The sequence below is a fragment of the Hippocampus zosterae genome, chromosome 13 (genome assembly GCF_025434085.1).
Source record: "Hippocampus zosterae strain Florida chromosome 13, ASM2543408v3, whole genome shotgun sequence".
Classification (NCBI taxonomy): domain Eukaryota; kingdom Metazoa; phylum Chordata; class Actinopteri; order Syngnathiformes; family Syngnathidae; genus Hippocampus; species Hippocampus zosterae.
This window is the reverse complement of record NC_067463.1, coordinates 5381452-5402382: the sequence shown is the minus strand read 5'-3', so window position 1 is coordinate 5402382 and position 20931 is coordinate 5381452. Positions and strand designations below refer to the sequence as shown.

Below are 20931 nucleotides of genomic sequence, written 5' to 3'. Positions count from 1 at the left end.
GCAACTGTCCACTCTGATGATCATTAGTGAGATACGGATGCAGCCGAGCAGCGAGCGGCATGCTGCTGCGCTACAAAGCCAACTCTCCAGGGGCAAATGCGGGGTGGATGAGTCTAAACAACATCAAGTCACCGCAGCCCTCAGAGACACGGTCCAAACTTCGTCACGCACAAATAAACACAGCGAGGCTCCTCACTGTATTTGCGATACAAAAAAATACCGTACGGCCACAGCGGCAGCTTCAGGAAAACTATTTCCTCGAGCATCTGTTCTCCGTGTAGCTTGATATCAAACTGGTGACTGGCGGGCTAAATAAATAACAGTCTGTCTAGAATTTTATGGTCCTGTTTCCCTGTTACTGCTTTGATAGTGCTGGACTACATAGTCGTAAAAAAAATGTTTGCCTGATATTTCCTCAGTCAGTGCCAAGTAGTAAAATATTCTTTTCTAGAGATATAATGTAGGGGCGGGGTGGCCATCGAGAGGTTTGGGAGACTTCATGTACGGTCGCTCCATTCGTGGCTGATATTGTCACGGTCAGTTTGTGTGCGTGTCTTTTTATGATTTGTTTTAAATGATTTATGGGCTCCCGTAGCGGCAGCTCATGGCAGCTTACAGTGAAACGTAAAAATCTGATGTCAATATTTAAGTGTAAACATGCTGAGGACAAGTGTGACAAGTGGAGAAAGAGAACGCTGCTGACAATTTGAGCTGTGACTACAGAGCTTTCACCGCTTCCAGGTGTGAATTTACGTACTTTAGTTCGCACATAAGGGAGGGGCGTGGCTTTGAGGATAAAGTTGTACATGTTTTCATCAGAACATTTTGGACTTGGAAAATTTACTAAATACTGTGATTGGGCTATTATGTCACGATTGGGTAAATTCATTCATTCATTTTCCGCTTTATCCTCACAAGGGTCATGGGTGGTGCTGGAGCCTATCCCAGCTGTCTTCGGGCAGTAGGGGGGGGACACCCTGAACCGGTTGCCAGCCAATCACAGAGCACACAGAGACGAACAACACTCACACCCAGGGACAATTTGAATTGAATAGAACTTTATTGTTCTATTCATTTGGAGTGTTCAATCTGCCTGCCATGCATGTTTTTTGGAATGTGGGAGGAAACCGGACTACCCGTTGAAAACCCACGCAGGCCCAGGGAGAACATGCAAACTCCACACAGGGAGGCCAAAGCTGGAATTGTACCCGGTACCTCTGCACTGTGAGGTTGACGCGCTAACCACTGGACCACCGGGCTGCCACAATTTGGTAAATGTCATATATCTTCACAAATCCGTATTTTTGGTTCGTTGTGTTTGACAATGCAATCTTAATGGTTCAACAAGTGCGACGTTTTTAGAGGTCTCTTCAAAAGTGATTTTGGAGCTGGCCTGACGCCAACGAAATTGCAATATACTCTATTCGCTCTATTCTATACTTCCACATAAGTTTTTTTGTTGCATTATCACATATTCTCACAATTTCCTTCCCACATCATGATTCCAAGACTCGTTTGTGTATGTGAATCACACTGAAGGGTTAATCCTGCCTTTTATTTTCGTTATGTAAAGATGTTGCCTTCCTGGTTCGAAGGTTAAGCCAAAGCAGCCCGAGGACCCCACCGATGCTAAAACCAGGGAAGATGACCTGTGTAATGCTTCGGGTTGCATGAGTGTTTGTAATCAGAGAAAGGAAAAGTATTCAAGCTTAACTTTGTCGGCCTTTAGACATCTGCGAGATATAACCTTGTTCTTTGATTATCCCGACGATCTGACCAACAAAGAGAATTGCGGTTAAAACGTGACGTCTCATTAGCTTAATTACTAGCTTTAGGAAGGGGATTAGCGGCTATTAATCAGAAACGGCTAACGAGTCGCTGAGAGAAGCGGTTCTTTTCCGATCAAATCGGTTGCCGCGAGCAGCAAACGAGTGATCCGTTGTTAGCTGGTCTGAGATGAGGAGGGGAAAAAATGCTAATTGAAACATGAATGAAGAAAAGGCAAGGCCAGAAAAAAGAAAGAACCAAGAATATATGAATTTATATTTGGTTGGTACACATTGTACCTCACTGACGTACGGATTTGTGATCATAAAAATTGGACAGCTTTAAAGCTTTACGATTGTCGGCCCTGGCGCTTTTCTGTGCAGATCCAATAACATTGGTCAACAACAAATTGTCATCCGAAATGGCGTTATGTGTCGCTTAATGTATTTTTGAAACTGATTTTTAAAAATAAAAAAATAAAAATTTGAGCTTTTTTGTCTAGACAAGATTGCGCAATACAGATTTTACCAAGTGTTGTAATGTATAGGCATGACAAAAAAAAAGAAAAAAATCCACAGCGCCACGGATGACTCGTCTCTTCCGAGCCGGAGACTATGATTGAATATTCGTATCGCGTTGGGACACGCTGTTCCCGGTGGACCACCGCCCCTGCTTTTGCCTGGCCTCGTGATTTGGACGGCAATCAAGCAAGACACCGGGGAGGCCGTTCGAAAACCACACGAGTGCTTCAATGTACTTGTGATCGAATCATACTGGGGAGTTGAGGACAGACAATATGGAAGCGACTATTAAAATGCCCTCTAATGGCCCGACGAGTGGTCCTCGAATATGAGACGGAGGGCTTTTACAGAGCCCCTTTCTGAGTGGTGGCCCATAGGAGGGATGCGCAGTGGAGTGTCAGTGGCTGTGATGTTTATTTGATCCCGCCCGGGAATGCGCCACAGCTCTCAGTTCAGTCTGAGCCAGAGGGCAGCAGCACAAGGGAGCTCCGGAGGCACTTCACGCAGCAGACCCCAACAATTTGCTTTAACTGCTCGAGCAGCCTCACAACACACACTTATTACATAAAGCATTTCACGTGAAAATCTGCACCGAACGAGGGAATCAATCAACAGAAAATAGTGTCCAGACCATTGAAATTGCCACAATACCTTCCAAAATGGCCGTCATTTACCACAACACCGCATCCACAGACTGATGCTGTTCGTGCGCTTCCAGCTTGATAAACTTACTTAAAGTAGACTAAAGCAGGCTGACGAGTGGCCATGTCATTAGGGGTGACTTTCCCATCAAAAGCAAAATATGGACATATGCGACGGTCATGTTAGAAGGGTAGGCAGTCTCGGCAAAGGTATGAAAGCATGGTTAGCTTAGCATCGGTGCAGTCGCATAGCTCAAAACGAGCAAGCCGGTGTCGACCTATTCATATCCGTGGCTGTTGTTTAGAAGTATATATGTCTCTCGAACATGCTATTTTGGGTGCGGTCCACAGATTTTTTTGTTTGTTTGTTGTTTTTTTTTTGTAAGGTCATTATCTCTACCATGTAATTGTAATGCGGGTGAAAAAAGGAGATGCTAACGTTGTGGCAAATAACATGACCAGAAATTTACCCTTTCAAAGCACTAACAAGGTAAATTTGGATCAATTAAAACCCAAGTGTCTTTGTTATATTTACTTACAAACATTTTATACTGCACTGGCTACAAAAAAAGACAATCATTTTGTACTTTATTGGGGTGTGACGAAAAAAAGTGCCTTGATGGAACAGACAATCGACTACAACTAACGACCCCTTCCCCCAATTAGTTGTTAAATTGACGGTCCATTCTAAAAAAAAAATAAAACAAAACAATGTATTAGAGTATTTGTAGCCCTTATGCCCTTAAAAAATCTTTGTTGTTCTCCACCACTGAATAACAATTCATAACAGTTTTTAAAATCAGCTCAAAATTATGACTTCACAATGAATTACGCCCAAGGGAAAAAAAATCGAGAGTTAAACAGTAATCCTGTCAAGGACCATTTGAAAATAACAGTGCTACAAAGGGACTTTTACAAACTTGCCTTTTTTTGGAGGGGGGGGGGAACCCTGTGTGTTATCCTTTGTTATTTCGCAGCAAAAATATTTTCCTTGCTTAACAACAGTTTCAAGACCATTGCATCAAATTTACTCTTGACTAAAACCTCCGCATGCAGAACGTCAAAGCTACGCGGCATCTGCTGAATGGTGTCCCTTCAACGTACTGTACAGGAAAGAGAGTTTCCCCTCTCACGTGACCTACCGCCACACTGACAAATGATTAGGCGGCCGAAAGCATCTCATTATGAGCATTTACGAGAGTCCGCCAGTCAGAGTAATGACAGCTTTACTTCCAAAATGCTGCTCTTTCTTTTCCCCCACCCCTACCCGTCTCTGCCCCACCTCCTTTTTCGTTTTCTATCTACCTCAACAAACTCGCTCACTCTGTTTTCCTACATGCAGACACACAACAGAAAAAGTGTTGACAGATGGAAACAATAAGAATGTTTTCTTACTTTGAACCACTATTTTCTGCCCACTACTTCCGTGTGTGTGTGTGTGTGTGTGTGTGTGTGTGTGTGTGTGTGTGCGTTCTCCAGCACGCTATAGAGTGTATGTTTATCTTTACAAGAGCATACTGTGTATAAGAGGCCCTTAAGAATGACATAAGACCTGCTTGACTGACTTTTTTTTTGATGGCAGTAAGAGTTCTAATTTGCGTGTGTGTGTGTGTGTGTGTGTGCGTGTGTGTGTGTGTGTGTGTGTGGAAGTGGAAGTGTGGTCAGACAGCTTTTCCCACAGGAAAAATGGAAATCTGTTCTTTGACAAAAGTGTCTTACCTCTATTAAGTGCATGACGAAGTGAAAAAAAGAAGTCAGTCACTGTTAAAATGTAACAATAATTATAATAATAATAATTTGGGATGTGCGAGTATTGATAACAGGTATCGGTATTGGGTCGATACCAGCCTTATTTTAAGCCAGTGATTCGCAACCAGTGTGTCACGGCACATTTGTGTGAGGTGAGAGGTCAAAAAAGTGTGCCATGGGAAATGAGCTACAGTGCCTTATTTTGACAAAAAAAAAATTTGTTTGCCTACGAATGATTAAATGCTCTTCAAATGACTCCCATCAATGACCTATACTGTGACTTTTTTTGTAAAGTGGTATGCCGTGATTTCCCCCCCCCCCCCCCCGATGTGAAATACAGTATGTGTCATAATTCGTTAACGTATTGGGTGTTCATGGATGTTGCCAATACCAGCCACCGATACTGAATAAATCTCTATAGTGTTGTAATGATTCTGTTTGTGACCAACATGTGGCACTGTAGAGCTCCCCCTGCAGCTGCACACCTGTTGGTCGTTATGTCGTTACTGCTTTAAAAGGACTCCTGGCACGACCACTCAGTGTCGGGTCATTGTTTGTTGCTGTTTGCTACGCTCATGTTTGTTTGTGTGTTTGCTCTCGGTCATAGTTAGTTTTTGCTTCAGTCATGGTTTTGTTTGCTACTTTGGATTCTTTTTGTTGTTAGTACTCTTTTTGTTTAGGATTTAGTTTTCTCTGTGTTTTAATACAACTAGTCAAGTACACCCTGCTCCTCCCTCTTGCCTGCTTTTTGGGATCCACCACCACCTCGCAACGTGACAAGTGTGAAACATCGACGAAGCATCATCTGTGTCCGAAAGGTCGTTGTTTACCATTTTCTTGTCATTTGTGTTGAATGAAAATGGATATTTCCAAAATATTACAGGTATTGATCTTCAGGATCAATTAGCTTGTTGCGATCCAGAGCAGGTAACTGTCGACTGAGAGGTCAGCACGTCTGCGTCACAGTTCCGAGGTTCTGGGTTTGAATCACGGCTCCCGCGTTCCTGCACAGAGTTTGAATGTTTCCCTTGCACTAGGAAGTGAGACATGACTCAAGTGTACCCACGCAGGGATTCTTTTACGTACCACTAGAGGGAGCTCATGCAGAAGTATTGGTAATATTCATTCATTCATTCATTCATCTTCCGAGCCGCTTGATCCTCACTAGGGTTGCGGGGGGTGCTGGAGCCTATCCCAGCTGTCTTCGGGCAGTAGGCGGGGGACACCCTGAATTGGTTGCCAGCCAATCACAGGGCACACAGAGACGAACAACCATCCACGCTCACACTCACACCTAGGGACAATTTTTAGAGTGTTCAATCAGCCTGCCACGCATGTTTTTGGAATGTGGGAGGAAACCGGAGCACCCGGAGAAAACCCACGCAGGCCCGGGGAGAACATGCAAACTCCACACAGGGAGGCCAGAGCTGCAATCGAACCCGGTACCTCTGCACTGTGAAGCCGATGTGCTAACCACTGGACTACCGGGCCGCCGTATTGGTAATAGTTCACACACAATCAATTCCATGACAAAAAAAATGGATGGATTACTGGACCTTTCAGTTCAAAGTGGCTTATTGAGCATCGTTGGTTGAAATCAAGTTTTGGTCACAAATAAATAACTTTCACTGTGATCATTATATATATATATATATATATATATATATATATATTATATTTTTTTTTTTTCTTTATCAATACACACAATCCGACCATCCAAGAGAGTGAAGCGATCTCTTATTAGTTTAGATCCTCTTGCCTTGGGGGGCCAGAAGGCGATGAGATATTTGACCAAACGCGCAAACCAATAAGGGGCCATCGATTAGATGGAATGAGCACCTTATTGGAGACACTGGTGGCTAGGTAGAGATTAAAAAAAAAAGTGCAACAAAGTAATGGAGAAATCACAAGTTAGAAGTTGTTCTGTTCATGCTTTGGATCCTTTAAATCGCCTACCTTTGGCCAAGAAATGAGGGCTCATATCGTTAAGGGTGGCCCAGTGACCCTGTCACTTTGTTAGGGCACCAAAGAGATTTCACAAAGAAATACGATGAACTCAACATTCTTGCTTTTTACGCTGAGAATTTGGGGGGAATTCAATCAAGTCCTTTTACGGCATTGCGCACACGTCCAGGCTAAATCGACATGAAAACAATTTAACTTAGTTTCTAAAAATGTATTCAGTTGTTTCTCGCTTCAGTGAGCGCTCACTCGCTAAATTGGACGGGGCGCTCTTCAACCTCTGTGGCCAATCCCTCATTCCCGACGGGCTACTACTACCCCTGCCACGTTGTCGCCGTTTACGACTCTCCGTAGCAACACGTGGTTCATGTTACCGTGATGTAAATGCTGATGTCGACTGTATCGGAAAACAAAACAAAAAAAAGAAGTAAAAAAAACCTTGGCAATGTGCAGTCATTACAGTCCACATTTACCATTGGCACGGAGGCGGGATGATGTTTGTGTTGTAAATACGACGCGAGTGGCGGCTATAATATGAATTGGCTGCAACTGGATACTTGTGACTCGGGGGCAAATGGATCTAATGGTACTCTTAATGCCGGCCTTGAATAATGAGGCCTTTGTCTAATAAAACTGGAAAGCCTCCAAATACCTATAGGGACCTGGGCCAGTTAGAGCAATAACAGTCTATCAAAAGAGAAAGCAAAGTCATTACTTAGAGGCTAATAAATACAAGCTCCGTGCTGGGGGGCGCGGCGGAGAGGGAGGAAGACGGACGGACGGGGACCAAAACGAAGAGGAAGAGAAAAGACAGAAGTGGAAAAGAAGAGAGAAAATGGGAAGAACAAGGTGTGATTAATCCATTGTTCTTTTTTTTTTTTAGCATTTAGTTGCCAGCTTCTGCGGGAATATATCATTTCAAGTGTTTTTAAATGGATGTAGCTGATCATAGGAAAGCGGTACTGTATATATTCAGAAAATCGTGTATTATTTATTTTCGGAGGGTTTTACTCTTTCACAGTGATGACTCTGTAAAGTGAGCTCAGAGATTTTAGATGTACAAAAATGATTTTCCGCCCTCATAAACTCTCATAATTATTATGGTTTTTTTTTTCTAGTTCGTCCACTCTGATGTAGACGATCATCCAACAAAGATAAGATTCTGGAAATAAACATAACATGCAGTTTTTGATAGATGTCTCTTTAAAAGCTGTTGGAACCTGTGTGGGGAAACCATTCACTGACCACTCCCAAACCTGATTGCATCCAGACCTGTCCAATCAAGATATCGCCTAAAAAGGAGCCGACTGGCAAAATCAGTCAAAAAGGCCTCAGGAAGCTGCCCCAAAATGCCCGATCCAAAGAAATTCCAAAACAGATGAAAAATAAAGTAAAATCACTTCAGTCTGGAAAGGGTGACAAAGGCAAGTCCAGCACCCCCCACAAAAAAAACAACTGATTAATTCACGTTAAATGAATGAATCTTTCAAAAAAATTTCAGCCCGAATTTTACATGTCAGAAAATTAACAGCAGTAGCTCAGTCAGTCTAAAATGAAATGTGTCATTTTTAAGATGAATGCGGAGTCAAAAATGGGACATTTTTTGTCACCAAGGAACCAATGTGCTGCTTTTTTTGGGGGGGTTGTGTTTTTGCCATTTTGGCACAAAATGTCCCAAAGATCTTAAAGGTTCAAGTATAACCACACTCGCCGAATCCGAACACGGCGTTCGACGTGAATGAAGGCAGCCTTGGAAGAGTTTCTAAAGATTTAAGCACATAAATAAAGAGCGATGGACCTTGATCAACAGGCAGATGACAAGCACGACTACAAAGAAGTTAACTTTTTTTTTCTTCATCCTTAAAATTGAAAACGATTTCACGCTCCGCCTCGTAATTGCTTCGCCAAACGAAGTTGAGCTATGCAAGGCCCGCCAAACAAAGAGCACAATCATAGCCACGGTGAGCGCTCCGACAGTAGCCAAGGGCATGGCTCGCACAACACTGTCCCTTATTCAAAGTGTGTGTGGGTGGGGGGGGGCACGTTAAAATAAGGGTCACGCTTCAAAGATAAGATTGTTTCTAAACATTTTGTAGCACTGATTGACAAATAAGACGGCGCACTTTGGTCATTTCTGTCACAGACTAAACAAACGGCTCATCCTGACTGGGTCATGATCTGCGTTTTTTGGGTTACTTTTTGGATTTGCTTTGCGTTGCTTTTTCATCTCATTTGCAAGTCGTCCCTGCTCCTTGTTTCGACCTATCGGGGACCTCCGAGCCCGTCACGCAAAGTATTTCTGTGACTTGACATCTCAGTCTCAACACTAGGGGGCACTACAGAGAGATGCAATAGATAAGAGCCAAAACAGAAATATGAAAAAGAGTTTCCAGTTTGCTGGATTAACAAGCAGGAAGGCAGCTAGCTCTTTGGGTTCATTATGGAATAAAGGTGGAAAAAGAAATATAAGTCTGCTTCTTGAGAACAACATAAGTTGTCAAATGAAACTGTGCCCATGACAGCTGCAGTGACGCTATGCAACCGATACTGCGGAAGGGTGGTGGGTCTCTCCCCTTGTGTTTCTTCGTCTATCGCCGACCAACATAACTTCTTCTCTTACTAGGGACTCAAGTGAAGCTGTCGAAGCGGCGATGGTGTTGCGGGAGGTCTTTGTACTCAACGTCACGTCCACTGCACGCGAGGCGTACCGGATGAACATTCGCTACACAAAATGACAAGGTAAGAACACACTGACGAAGTGCTGCGTCCACGGGTGAAACTACAATCCATCTTATGAGGTTTGCAGTGGCCTGCGTGTGGATTGCAGTTGACATTTGCTTCTTTCGAATCATAGGCAAGCCGAGAAAGAGAAAGTCAATTCTTAATACTTGGGGTAATTTTGACAAAAGCAAGACACCAGAGAATTATTTTTAAAATGCATAATATATCACGCATGCAGTAGATTTGGGTGCAGATTTAAGTCAACCTAGGTAAAAGAAGACAAAGAAATATTCACATGGAGCCAGGGTCAGGTTGCGCTCCTTCCTGCACAGCGATGTTCCTCTCGGCAAGGAACAGTCAGATGCTCAAGGTGTTGTCGCAGTGAGACAGCCAATTGTTAACTTGCAAAAACTCTCGCCTCTTCTCGAATATGAAAATGTCAAAATGTGTGTTTGTGGACGTGCCGGCTGATTGGGTTCAAAATATATCTTTTGTGTCGCCCGTCCTGGAACGTTTTGGACACATCCCGTAGTCCGAGGTGTGCAAGGAAATCAAATTGGCACAATGACACTCATGAGGCTCCTCCTCACCCAAAATACAAGACCACCATGTCATGTTTCACAGCCAAATGAGGCTGTTTCTTACAAGCCATTAAAAACGGAATTCCTACAGAAAGCACTTGCGTTTTTACTGCAGCTCCTCCACCACGCTCGTCCGCTCACGTTTCCGTCAACAACTTACTTTCCCGCCCGCTATCAACATGTGGCGCGGCAAAGCCGAGCGGAGCTTTCGCCACAGGAGATGGGCGGCGGTGTCAAGCTCTTTCCTCCCCGTTTTTCCCCCTCTTCCCTTTGCGCCCCCCCCCCCGCCCTCCCCCGGCCCCCTCGCTCCCGTGGTCCCTCAGAACAGGCCGACTCTCTCTTCATATTGAGTTGCCATAGTAGAAGGAGGCCTGAGGAATCTAATAACTGTGACAGTGGGGCTTTTTTTGGCATTGTTCCTAAAGCTTTGCAGACTGTCTGCTGGCTCTAATGAAAGGTTAAATGAATAGGACAAAGTGACAGGAGGTACAATAAAGAAACATGGAAGAGGACAGTGTGTGTGTGTGTGTGTGCGTGTGTGTGTTAGCGTGTGTGTCTTTTGAGGCCATGCCCCATTGGTAGCCGATCAAAAGTACGGCCACATTATTGAGACCCTACATGTGAGACTTTCGTCAGATTGAAATGTACTCGACTTAATATTGTCGTGTCTCATGCCGATCCAGAGTTGAAAAAAAATGGCCATTTTTCTATAAATTTCATTGTTGTCCTCGATATTTTTATTTCAACACAATTGTACTGTCCCCAAACTGGTTGACAAAAAATATATGAAGTCAACGTTTTTCTTTTTGAACGATGGAATCAGTCGGAAATGGGCATTTTTCAGATTGGTTAGTTGGTTGGTTTGTTGGGGTGCTGTTTGTTGGTTGAGTGGTTGGTAGCTTAGGTTGTAGGTTTAGTTGGTAGCTTAGTTAGCATCTTACTGTTTAGCTTGGTTGAATGTAGGTAGCTTTTTGGTTGGTTGATTACTTAGTTGGTAGTTTAGTTGTTTGTAGGTTGGTTGGCTGATCGATTAGTTAGTAGTTAAGTTAGTATCTTGCTTGGTTGTTTGTAGGTAGCTTTTTTGTTGGTTGGTTGGTTGGTTGGTATCTAGCTTAGTTGGGAGCTTGGTTGTTTGTAAGTAGATTGATGGTTGGTTGGATAGTTGGTTGGATGGTTGGTTGTTGAGTATGTAGTCAGGTTCAATCGGAAATTGTTTTCAGGGTTATGCACAATGTACATATATTTTAGTGAAGACTTTTGTTCTTTGTGAGCAGCGTTATGAAAAGAGACACTCAATTAGTTTAAGTGGTGATAATTCAAAGTAGAGAAAAAGTCGGAATATTTTTGAGCACTTTTCCCAGAACCTATTCTGTACAATTACAGAAACGGAACGGGGCTGTAAAATGTCTCCTGAATATTTCACCTTATAAGAGACTATCAGCATCAGGTGGGACAGCGGCGCTGTAAAAGCAGAGTCTGCAATGCCGAAACACTGCCTTGTGTTGTGTTGAAAGCAATTGTCGCCGGCCCACAAATATGTCGTTATCACGCATCATTCTTGAAAAGTGCTGTGTTGCTGCGCAAAAGTGGATAACATTGCAGCGATATCCCGCTTCGCTGGGTACTGTGTAAAAGAAGACGGCACATAATCAATGTCGGGTCAACTCCTATGTGAGAGTTGTTACAGAGTGTCCAGATAAGAATGATTTCATCTTTATCTATGATAATCTAAGATTTTGAATTAATTTACGATTGTATTTATTTTTAATTCAAATGCATGGAAATATACAGTAGTCCTCTAAATATCTATTAGCGCTTATCTTTCATTCTTATTTATGGTCTTGGCAGTGCTGCTAGCTACCAGTCGTCTCATAAACATGAAACCTCGCGAAACTTTTAGTACAATTTCCTGCAAAAATCTCATGAGGACGCTTAATGCGCAAAGCAGATGTGTGCGTGCCATGCCCTGCACGTTGACACAGATGGTCCGAAAGAATTCCACCACGGGGTCCTTTGACAAACGTTAAGGTCATCAAGCAGCAGAGCGACGAGGTGGGTGGAGGGCGGGGTTCACGTCAGACGCATGTTCTGTCTTGTGCCTGCGCCTGCCCTGGCGGAATGCAGAGTCACATGAAAGAGGCCCTATTTCTCCCCGCCTGCCGCGCTGGGAGACTTGTCTCCTGTGTCCTCCTCAAAAGCGCCACTGTCCCCCCACCAGCCGACACGCTACCTGTCAGCAGAATTCCCCCCGCGGCTCTAAAAACATCACCGACGCCACTGCGCCCCGCCCGCTTGCAGAAACGACAGCCTGCTCTTTTCAAACGGGCCGCCAACACGTTACTCCAAAACTGCTGCTGTATTGAAATATAACGAAATGAATAAAGTAATGAAAAAGTGATTAGAATCAGGGAAGAAAAATGTGTCGATTTAAACGATGCAACTGCATTGAATTGAATTAAATTGTCTTTTTGTGGTGGGGGGGGTGTATGAATAGCCTAAAAACATGAACAAGTAACACTAAGCGACAACATCCTGCCCTGATTCAGCTGGAGTCAAATTCTGAACTAAAGTGTGCAAGGGGTGGGGGGGGGGTGGGGGGGGGGGGGTCCTTCAGCAAGGCTGAAAGAGCATTAAAAAAACATGATCGCTTCAATGAAGGTCCACTTATTGTCAGTGTAAACCTTGTGGGTTATAAAGAAAGCACATGAATGTGTTTCTGAACCTGTTTACCATTTAAACTCGAGGACCGAGCAGACTAGACAATCATTATTTTACTTTGCATGACATTATAACACACCAAGATGATTCGTTTATCGTTCGGTAGGTCTGCACAATGGAGCCAATTCAAGTTGGACAATGTTCGCTATTTGTGAATGTAAAAGAATCGGTAATTACGCACACTGCAGCACATTGGTCCAGAGGTTAGCGCGTCTGCCTGACAGTTCTTAGGTCCTGGGTTTGACTCTCAGCTCAGATCTTCCAGTGTGGAGTTTGCAACGGGTTGAGGGAGTCGTTCGTCCATGCTCGCACTTGATCTTTCCTGCCACTGACTGGTGACTCGGCTAAAGTATCCCGCATTTCCCTCAGCCAAAATTAAAGACCGAATTGTTCAAAGTTGTTCATTTTAATAATTGCTTGTCTGCTGCACGTGCCCAAAGAGTGACTGTCGCATACAGAATAAATTGAAGAATATATTGGCATTATTATTTTTTAAACCTATGATAAGGCAAACAGGTTGGAATTGTTCATGATATGGGGGGGGGGTCCACAGCCCTGTATCCCACTAGAGTAGATCCGCCCCTGCCCTGAGCTAGATCTTCACATTCAGAACAAAAGCAAGATCTGCATCGTCTGTAAAAAGGTGACATTTTTTTAAATATAGAAAGTGGAGGAAAATATTTATTGCTTCTGAAACTGAACTCTCTCTTTTTATCAGGCATTATTAAGAGACATAATTCATTCATTTTCCAATCCGCTTTATCCTCACAAGGGTCACGGGGGGTGCTGGAGCCTATCCCAGCCGTCATCGGGCAGTAGGCGGGGGACACCCTGAACCGGTTGCCAGCCAATCGCACGGCACAAACAGACAAACAACCATCCGCGCACTCACTTGCACCTATGGACAATTTATTATTATTATTTTGTTTCATTATCCTGCCATGCATGTTTTTGGAATGTGGGAGATCAGTCCAGGGTTTAGCTCACTTCTCTCCCCCCGGCCCCCCCAAAAAAGGGCAAATGTTAGTGTGAATATTTGTTTGTTCATCCGTCACCCTTCCACTCGACTGATTTATTTCAGGACAAAGTGGCCAATAACAGTATTGGTCGACATGCTTGGGGGAGAATGTCTGGAATGAACTACATGGGGGGAGGGGGGGTTCACTTTCTCCAGCCCTTTGCTGTGTATATACTGTAAACAGGTTCTAAATGAGAACATTCTGGAGTGAGCCGTTTTTGCAGGAAAAGTAACTTTTGTCGGGTAGAGCTCCTCCACGCCAGCCATTCCAAAGTCAACATGCTACGTCTCGGTCCTCAGGAATTTTTCATGAGCCACCACTTATCTTGTCATATCACATTTCTCACGCCAGCTTTTCGGCAGGGAACAGAAAAGACACCTCGAGGGCAAATGATTCTCTTTGAATCAAATCATCCCCGTGTGGCCCGAGGTGATCTTTTTTCCACCGCGCCTAACATTCAGCGGCACGCTGATGCGCAAATATGGAAAGAACCTGCGCAGAAAGTCATCGGAAGTCACTGAAAGAAAAAAAAAAGAAAGAAACAAAGAGTTGTTGGAGTTTCCAGCGAGCAGCTTTTATGGCAGTAGGGAGCTGTAAAAAGTAAATGACACCACGTAAGCGCGAATGTCCCAGCAGAACCATTTCTCTCCCATTTGGGAGGCGGCTCCTTGCGTAACATCACTTTGAATTACAGTCCGCACAGCGACGTATGGATTACGATTGAAATATAATCCCACTACCGACTGGGCTGTTGACACGCCATCACACGGAAATGTTTTTGGGGGGTTTTTTTGCACTAACTGCTAATTAGTTGTGGATAAGTCCAATTAAAGCAGCAGGGTTTTTTTCCCTCAAGGGCTCCCCCTATAGTAGTGAAGTGTAATTGATGTTTAAGACACAAATATTGAAAATATGCGCTTCCATTCTGAATTAGAGATCATGGCTTAATAGATATCAGCATTACTCACTGCAGGTCATGAGTGAGTTGAGAGAGCAACCACATGCAAGTTTTTTGCTTTTAACGTTTGTGGCTTTTTTTTTTAAACCATGTGTGAAAACAATGACCATTGCGCCGTTGTGGGTGTGAACGCAGCAGAGTCTATTCAACACCAATCAACGCGACTCATCTCATTCCCTATGAACGTGGCACAGTCACATCTCACATGGAAACATCTTTTTGCGGAAAAGGACACAATGTTGTGTATGTGTCCAGAGCATCAGCAGCGGGTACCCTCGCGTAATGAGCTTGTGATCACCGCTGACTATTTTAAGATATTCCAGGATCTCGTGTGTCTATAAAGCAATAATTAGAGAACTTTTTGTTAACTTGGTTTTATTCATTCATTCAATTTCCAATCCACTTATCCTCATAAGGGTCACGCGGGGTGCTGGAGCCTATCCCAGCTGTCTTCAGGCAGTAGGTGGGGGACACCCTGAAGCGGTTGCCAGCTAATTGCAGGGCACACAGAGACGAACAACCATCCACGCTCACACTCACACCTAGGAACAATTTAGAGCGTTCAATCAGCCTGCCACGCATGTTTTTGGAATGTGGGAGAAAACCGGAGTACCCAGAGAAAACCCACGCAGGCCCGGGGAGTACATGCAAACTCCACACAGGGAGGCCGGAGCTGGCATTGAACCCAGAATCTCTGCACTGTTAGGTCGATGTGCTAAGCACTGGACCACCAGGCCGCCAACTTTGTTTTCCTTTAAAAACAAAAAACTGTGCTTGACATTATCAGAACCATTAGATTATGTCTTGAGGTAGCCACCATATCAGTTACAAATAATTGCCTAACGGCAAATCTCTTTACCATTACATGTTGCTGAACCATCAAGATAAATTTTGGAATCTATTCTTTCAAACTAGCCCAAATTACAGCGAAAAATGTTGAGAATTGCAAGTGCGCCTTTGAAAATGGTCTTCCTTTCTAATCGCGCACGAAATGCACGGTGGTGAGCGCACTGGGTGTGTTTGCGTTTTTTTCCTCCTGTTCCTTTCTCGGGAAATTGAATTTGGATGAGCATTTAAAAATGCAGCCTGACAAAAAGGATGGGGGGGGGGCAGTGTAAGTACATGGTTCAGGTTCCACTTTAAACACTTTTTGTGGTCTTTCTTGATTGTAATCTGATTAAAGACAGCCATCAGTATGAGGCAAAAGGCGATCTATCTTTGAGCAGATTTAAACGACCGCAGATAGAAATCTATGTGATAAGGCAAGAGTAAAAACACACTAAATGCTCCTGTCATAACAGCCGTTAAGCCCGTTGATCAGTGTCCATTGTTTATTTCAGGTAGCGAGGAGTTTTAAAATGTATTCGCAGGAAATTAAAGTCTAAGTGAGGCGGGAGGATTCAATTTCTTATGCCGTGTTGCTGAGACACCGAGAAGCCTAATTATATCTATTAGGTGTTTATTGTTTCGAATTATTAACGTCTCACCCCTTGCTTTCTTAAAATTAAGAAGCCAGCCGTGCAATTTGTTTTAAGTACTCTGCCTCTGCTGATGCTCTGGTGTCGTGTTCCAACATTTTTTCCATCTCCAGCCGCCACAGGTGTGTGACCCTCGCCCTGCTCCACTCCCTTCTCACAATATTACCTTTTCTGTTGTGGCCAAGACGCACCGTTGGGCCACCTGAGACATTAGTGGGGCCAAATGGGCGCAGCGGCGACCCTCCCCTAGATGGATAAATACACCGCAAGAATGTTGCTTTGAAATCACTGTCTGGATAAAGTTCCTCTAAAATAAATGTGTTCTCTCTTTTTTTTTTTTTTTTTTTGGTTCCCCTCCTCTTCCTACCCCGCGTGTCTCACATACTTTGTATTCACCCGCGCATTGCTGAGGTTTTAACTTCACAGCAAAGCTTTGTGGAGGATGGATGAGCACGGAGGCCATCTCATGATTGTCTCCCAAATCAAAACGGATGCTAATAATAATCGGAATAATGAATTTAATGATAAAACTGAAAATGAAAAATAAACATCAGAGATATTCAGTTTCAACTGGAAGTGTGGACTTCCACTACACTGTGGCTTCCTCGCAATTTTTGGGGAGTGTGTGTTCAAACATGTTAAAAATCATCGTTAAAAGTTGAGGATCACAGATTTTTAAGTTGTGACTATAAATGAACCCCGGAGATGGTCCCACAAAGCTTAGCTGGCCTGGACGTATATGTACATTAACCGGGCGCGCACGTTATTGTAGCTAGCAACGACCTTCGGCTGGCTAGCTAGTGTGGCAAAATATGTTACAAGGTCGCTTCTAAGTCATGGTTCATCGCCTCGATGGCGACAATAAGCTATGTTTCTCACATGTATCGTATCGTTCTGACAAACGGATGATGATGAGTAACGAACAGAAGATAGAGAAGCCATGCTAATTGCTAAGCTAACCGAAAGTTGGCAAGTAATCTTGAAACACCGGAATGAAGTCCTGGAGCTGTGTTAAAGTGAAGTGCATCCAACTTTCAAGAGCAAAATCAAAGGCAATTTGATTCGTGCCTGGAGTGAAAATTATACTCAATAATGCTACACAGCTAAAAACGACCAGAAACCGGAAATGAAATCCTTTACATTCCGGCGTATAAAGTTACAACTATATTAATGTAGAACATTTTATATTTACAATATTAATATTTGTTTTGTTTTTTGGCATAAAGTCCTGGGTTTTGATTTTGTGTGTGTGTGTGTTTTTTTTAATTGCCAAAGCTAAAAAATGTTCTAAACAAGAAAATACTGTTGCATGGTGTGACTGTATCATCTTTGGTTGACTATTTGAGTCATTGTTCATGCAAGTGAGCAGTCTTTTGTGTCAAGTGCAAGGTCTGACTTATGTTCGCCATTGATGTGGTTATCAAAAGAAATCGTTTAATAGAGTTGGTCTCTTAACATTGTTATCATTACGCACGGCATTCTATTTCAAATTAAGAGAAAGGGATGTGGCAGTCGGCAGTACAGGCAGAATGGAGAGCATGGAGTGTTCTGGTTCTTGGGCAGTTATCAGAGGAAGCCAGCAGGGGGTACAGTGTAGGGTTGATGGGGTTGGAGCGGAGCACCTCTAAGCAGCCTTTCTCTTCATTAGCAGCCTCTCTAAGGGCCAGCGGCAGAGAGGGTCTTCACTGGCCCACCTGTCCAGGAGATTATTGAACCGACTAACCGGCAGCGCGGCACACGCACTTCTCTCCCCTTTCATGATTCCCGAAGTACCAAAGGAATCACGACCGGGCTGACAACCTCCGCTTTTTTTTTTCCCACTGCTTTTTCTTTCTTTTTGCTTTCCACCTCACGCATGATTAGCTGGAGGAACATTTATAGCAACACTGCTACGAATGTTTATATATTGCGTATGCTAATAGCAATGCCATTTCTCAACAAAAATGACCACTTGATCAAAGTACAAAATGTTTTTTTTTATTGAGGAAGGGAATTTAGTACTTTTCACATTCCACAAATTCACCAGAACCAAATTATTAGACAAGAGCAAGAAAGTGAATGATGTCATGGTCTCATCTAATCAGATTGTTCCGATGTCATCCCCGCACTGTTAACATGGGGGAAGGGGGGGGCAATCTCGGAAGTGCTGTGATATGCCGCGATGCTTGTTAAGTCCAGTCAAATTTACTTTGATAGCCCTTAATCACAGAAGAGTCTCAAAGGGCTTGACGTGCCGTGCCTGCTGTTGACAAATATTGTTCAACCTAACACACCATTTCTGTGGCACTTTTTCTTCACGAGTCCTTTTTCATCATTCATCTCCACTAACGAGAGCCCACGGCAACACTTGTGATCGTAATCCATGGCTCGCAAAATCCCAATACCTGCAGAAGTGAAGGTGCTTTGTTTGCTGGTCGAGAAAATGTGAATTGCACACGCACACGCACGCACATGCCCTCTGCCAGGGAAGAGAAATAAAAGTCATGAAATGACATCCCTGGAACGTAAATTGTCATTCTTCACAAACAATTCCGAAATATCCCCAACACACAAAAACACACACAGTCAAGCCAGGCCAAAAATCCTCTGAAACACACACACACACTCATTCATTGATGAATGTGTGAAGGTACCTTGGTGGCGCTTTCAATTGGGGGGTCATTCATTCATCTCACACTGTTCTGTTATTCCTGCTCTCTTCTTGCTCTTAGCTGTCCACTAAAATGTACGACATGGACATGGCAAGCGCGTGTGTGTGTGTGTGTGTGCATGTGAGTGTGTTGTGTGTGTGTGTTACATTTTGTCTGAGCTCAATGTCTCCTCCCTTTATAATTCTGATGAGAGGACAACATTGTAAAATATTGTCTTCACCTTTTATGTGCCTTGCCAGCCAAGAAACTTTTTTTCACCCCAAAATAAACAACCACGTAAGGAGTGGTTGTTTCAGGAAGTCCCCCAAAACAAACTGAAATTGTCACCCACTGCACGGATGAGGCCTCGAAGAATTTTAGGCCTTAACATAATCCACAAAATGAATGTCCTTGGCTCATTGGTGACATTTTGAGGTCAATTGGGCAGTTTTAGATAACTCACTGCAGGTACAGTAGTTGAGACTGGACACATGAAATTAGATGCCACTTTTGCTGCTTCAATGTCAGTTTTTGATCAGTTATAAATTTACTTCAGATTTGCAAAAATGTTCCATTTTCTCCTTTCTTGTGAGGTCAGGTGCTGTATTTGGTTGGTTAATGCGGGGGGAGAACAACAAAAAAGTGACAGAAAAATGACAAATGCGTGATTAAGTTTTCGTTTGCTCTGATGCGTTCACGTACCGCAGACTAAATCAAGTGAACCCCAGTGTCGTCTCCTGATTCTGCATTTCCTAACCAGAATAAGATTAATATGGAAACAAAAATCGTAATTACCATGGCTGCATGACGCATCTGACAGAACTGACGAACTCCTTTGGCACGTTGGCAAACTTTGCGTCCTCCGGCACACAAAAAGCCTGCTTTCGCCCTCAAGCGGGGAACTTTCTCCTCGACGCCGCTGCTCGCCGCGTGCCGGGAATCGGCGCCGAATTAAAAAACTTGTACTTGATACTCGTAGGTGATTCTTTGGTGGAGGAGGCTTCGGAACCTGCTTGGGTGGTGGTGGGGCAACTCGCGAGTCACCCAGATTCGGGAAAGTCGGACGCTGACGCGCAATCACGACGTCGCCTTCTTTTCCTTCGTCTTTTCCCCTTTTCCTTTCTTAGTTTGCCTTCTTAACGAGAGAAGCCGACAAGCTCAACGTGTCTGTCCTACCTTGTGGAAAAGCTAGGAGAGAAAAGAAAAACGCCTCCCCGGCCCCCACGCACACGCACTCCCCTGGATGGTTGTCCGTCTGCGCTGCCCTGCAGGGAAGGTGTTCTGTCTGCAAGCTTCTTGGCGCTCCGTGTGTGACTACTTGGTTGTTTGATGAGTTTGTGTCACGGACCAAGTGTGGCGTCTTTGTGCAAGCAACACGAACAAGAGGAAACTTTCTTTCTTCTTGTTCAACGCGTGGGTCAAATTATTAGAGACTGCGCTCAATTAAAAGTTCGCGTCATCGTTTTAGTATGATCGCACAAAAACAGTGGGGAATTCTCTGAAACTTTTTGAATGCAGGGCCCCCCAGTGGGGCAAGGTGCATTTTTTTCTCAAAACACCAGATGCATTCACACTGTACGTATTACACAGTAAGTGCTTCTCCACTCACCCCTGTAACTATAAATAGTATCATTTGTCTATAAAATTGAAAATGCATTTTTCCTGGATGCCACAGTTTCCAGAAAAACTCGATCTCTTTATTGAAATTCCTCAGCAAAGAAAGAGGATTTACAAAAAGGAGTTCAACTCTGCCCTGCATTAATGGAAAATAAATCAGAAAGAAAACAGCAACATCTAGCATCCTCCGGTGCTGCTATTTTGGTGAGCAACGGATGCAATTGTTTCTTGATACTATGAGGGAGGTGTCTATTTGAAGGAAGCTTTTGACTGTATTTGCCTTAAGTAGATGGAAAACGGTGTGTATACAGGCAGCCAAATCCCAAGGGAGCCATTCCGACCAAGTCAAGCGTCCGGAAGCGCCACTTGCATGTTTTGGTCAAGGGGTAAATAATCGGTCTGGGATTAGGCTTGTGTTGAATTCATTGGCGGTTAACAAGCTGCAGAGGTCCCACTCTATGCATATTCATAGCTTGGCTGAAGCCGTGGGAGAGTGAAGACCATATGCCTGTTCGCCCGAGTGCTTGACTTTGCTAATTAAACGAGATATTACAAACTCGTATATGAGC

At 43.8% G+C, this 20931-nt stretch overlaps 1 protein-coding gene across 1 annotated transcript in view; it reads right to left on the bottom strand.

Annotated features, from left to right (window-relative positions):
• bnc2 (basonuclin 2) overlaps nucleotides 1-20116 on the bottom strand; it is a 166704-nt gene extending 146588 nt beyond the window's left edge. The window contains exon 1 of the mRNA XM_052085116.1: nucleotides 19541-20116. Coding sequence (XP_051941076.1) covers nucleotides 19541-19558 — 18 coding nt within the window. The 5' untranslated portion in view covers nucleotides 19559-20116. The remainder of the gene's footprint in view (nucleotides 1-19540) is intronic.
• Nucleotides 20117-20931: the final 815 nt, after the last annotated feature.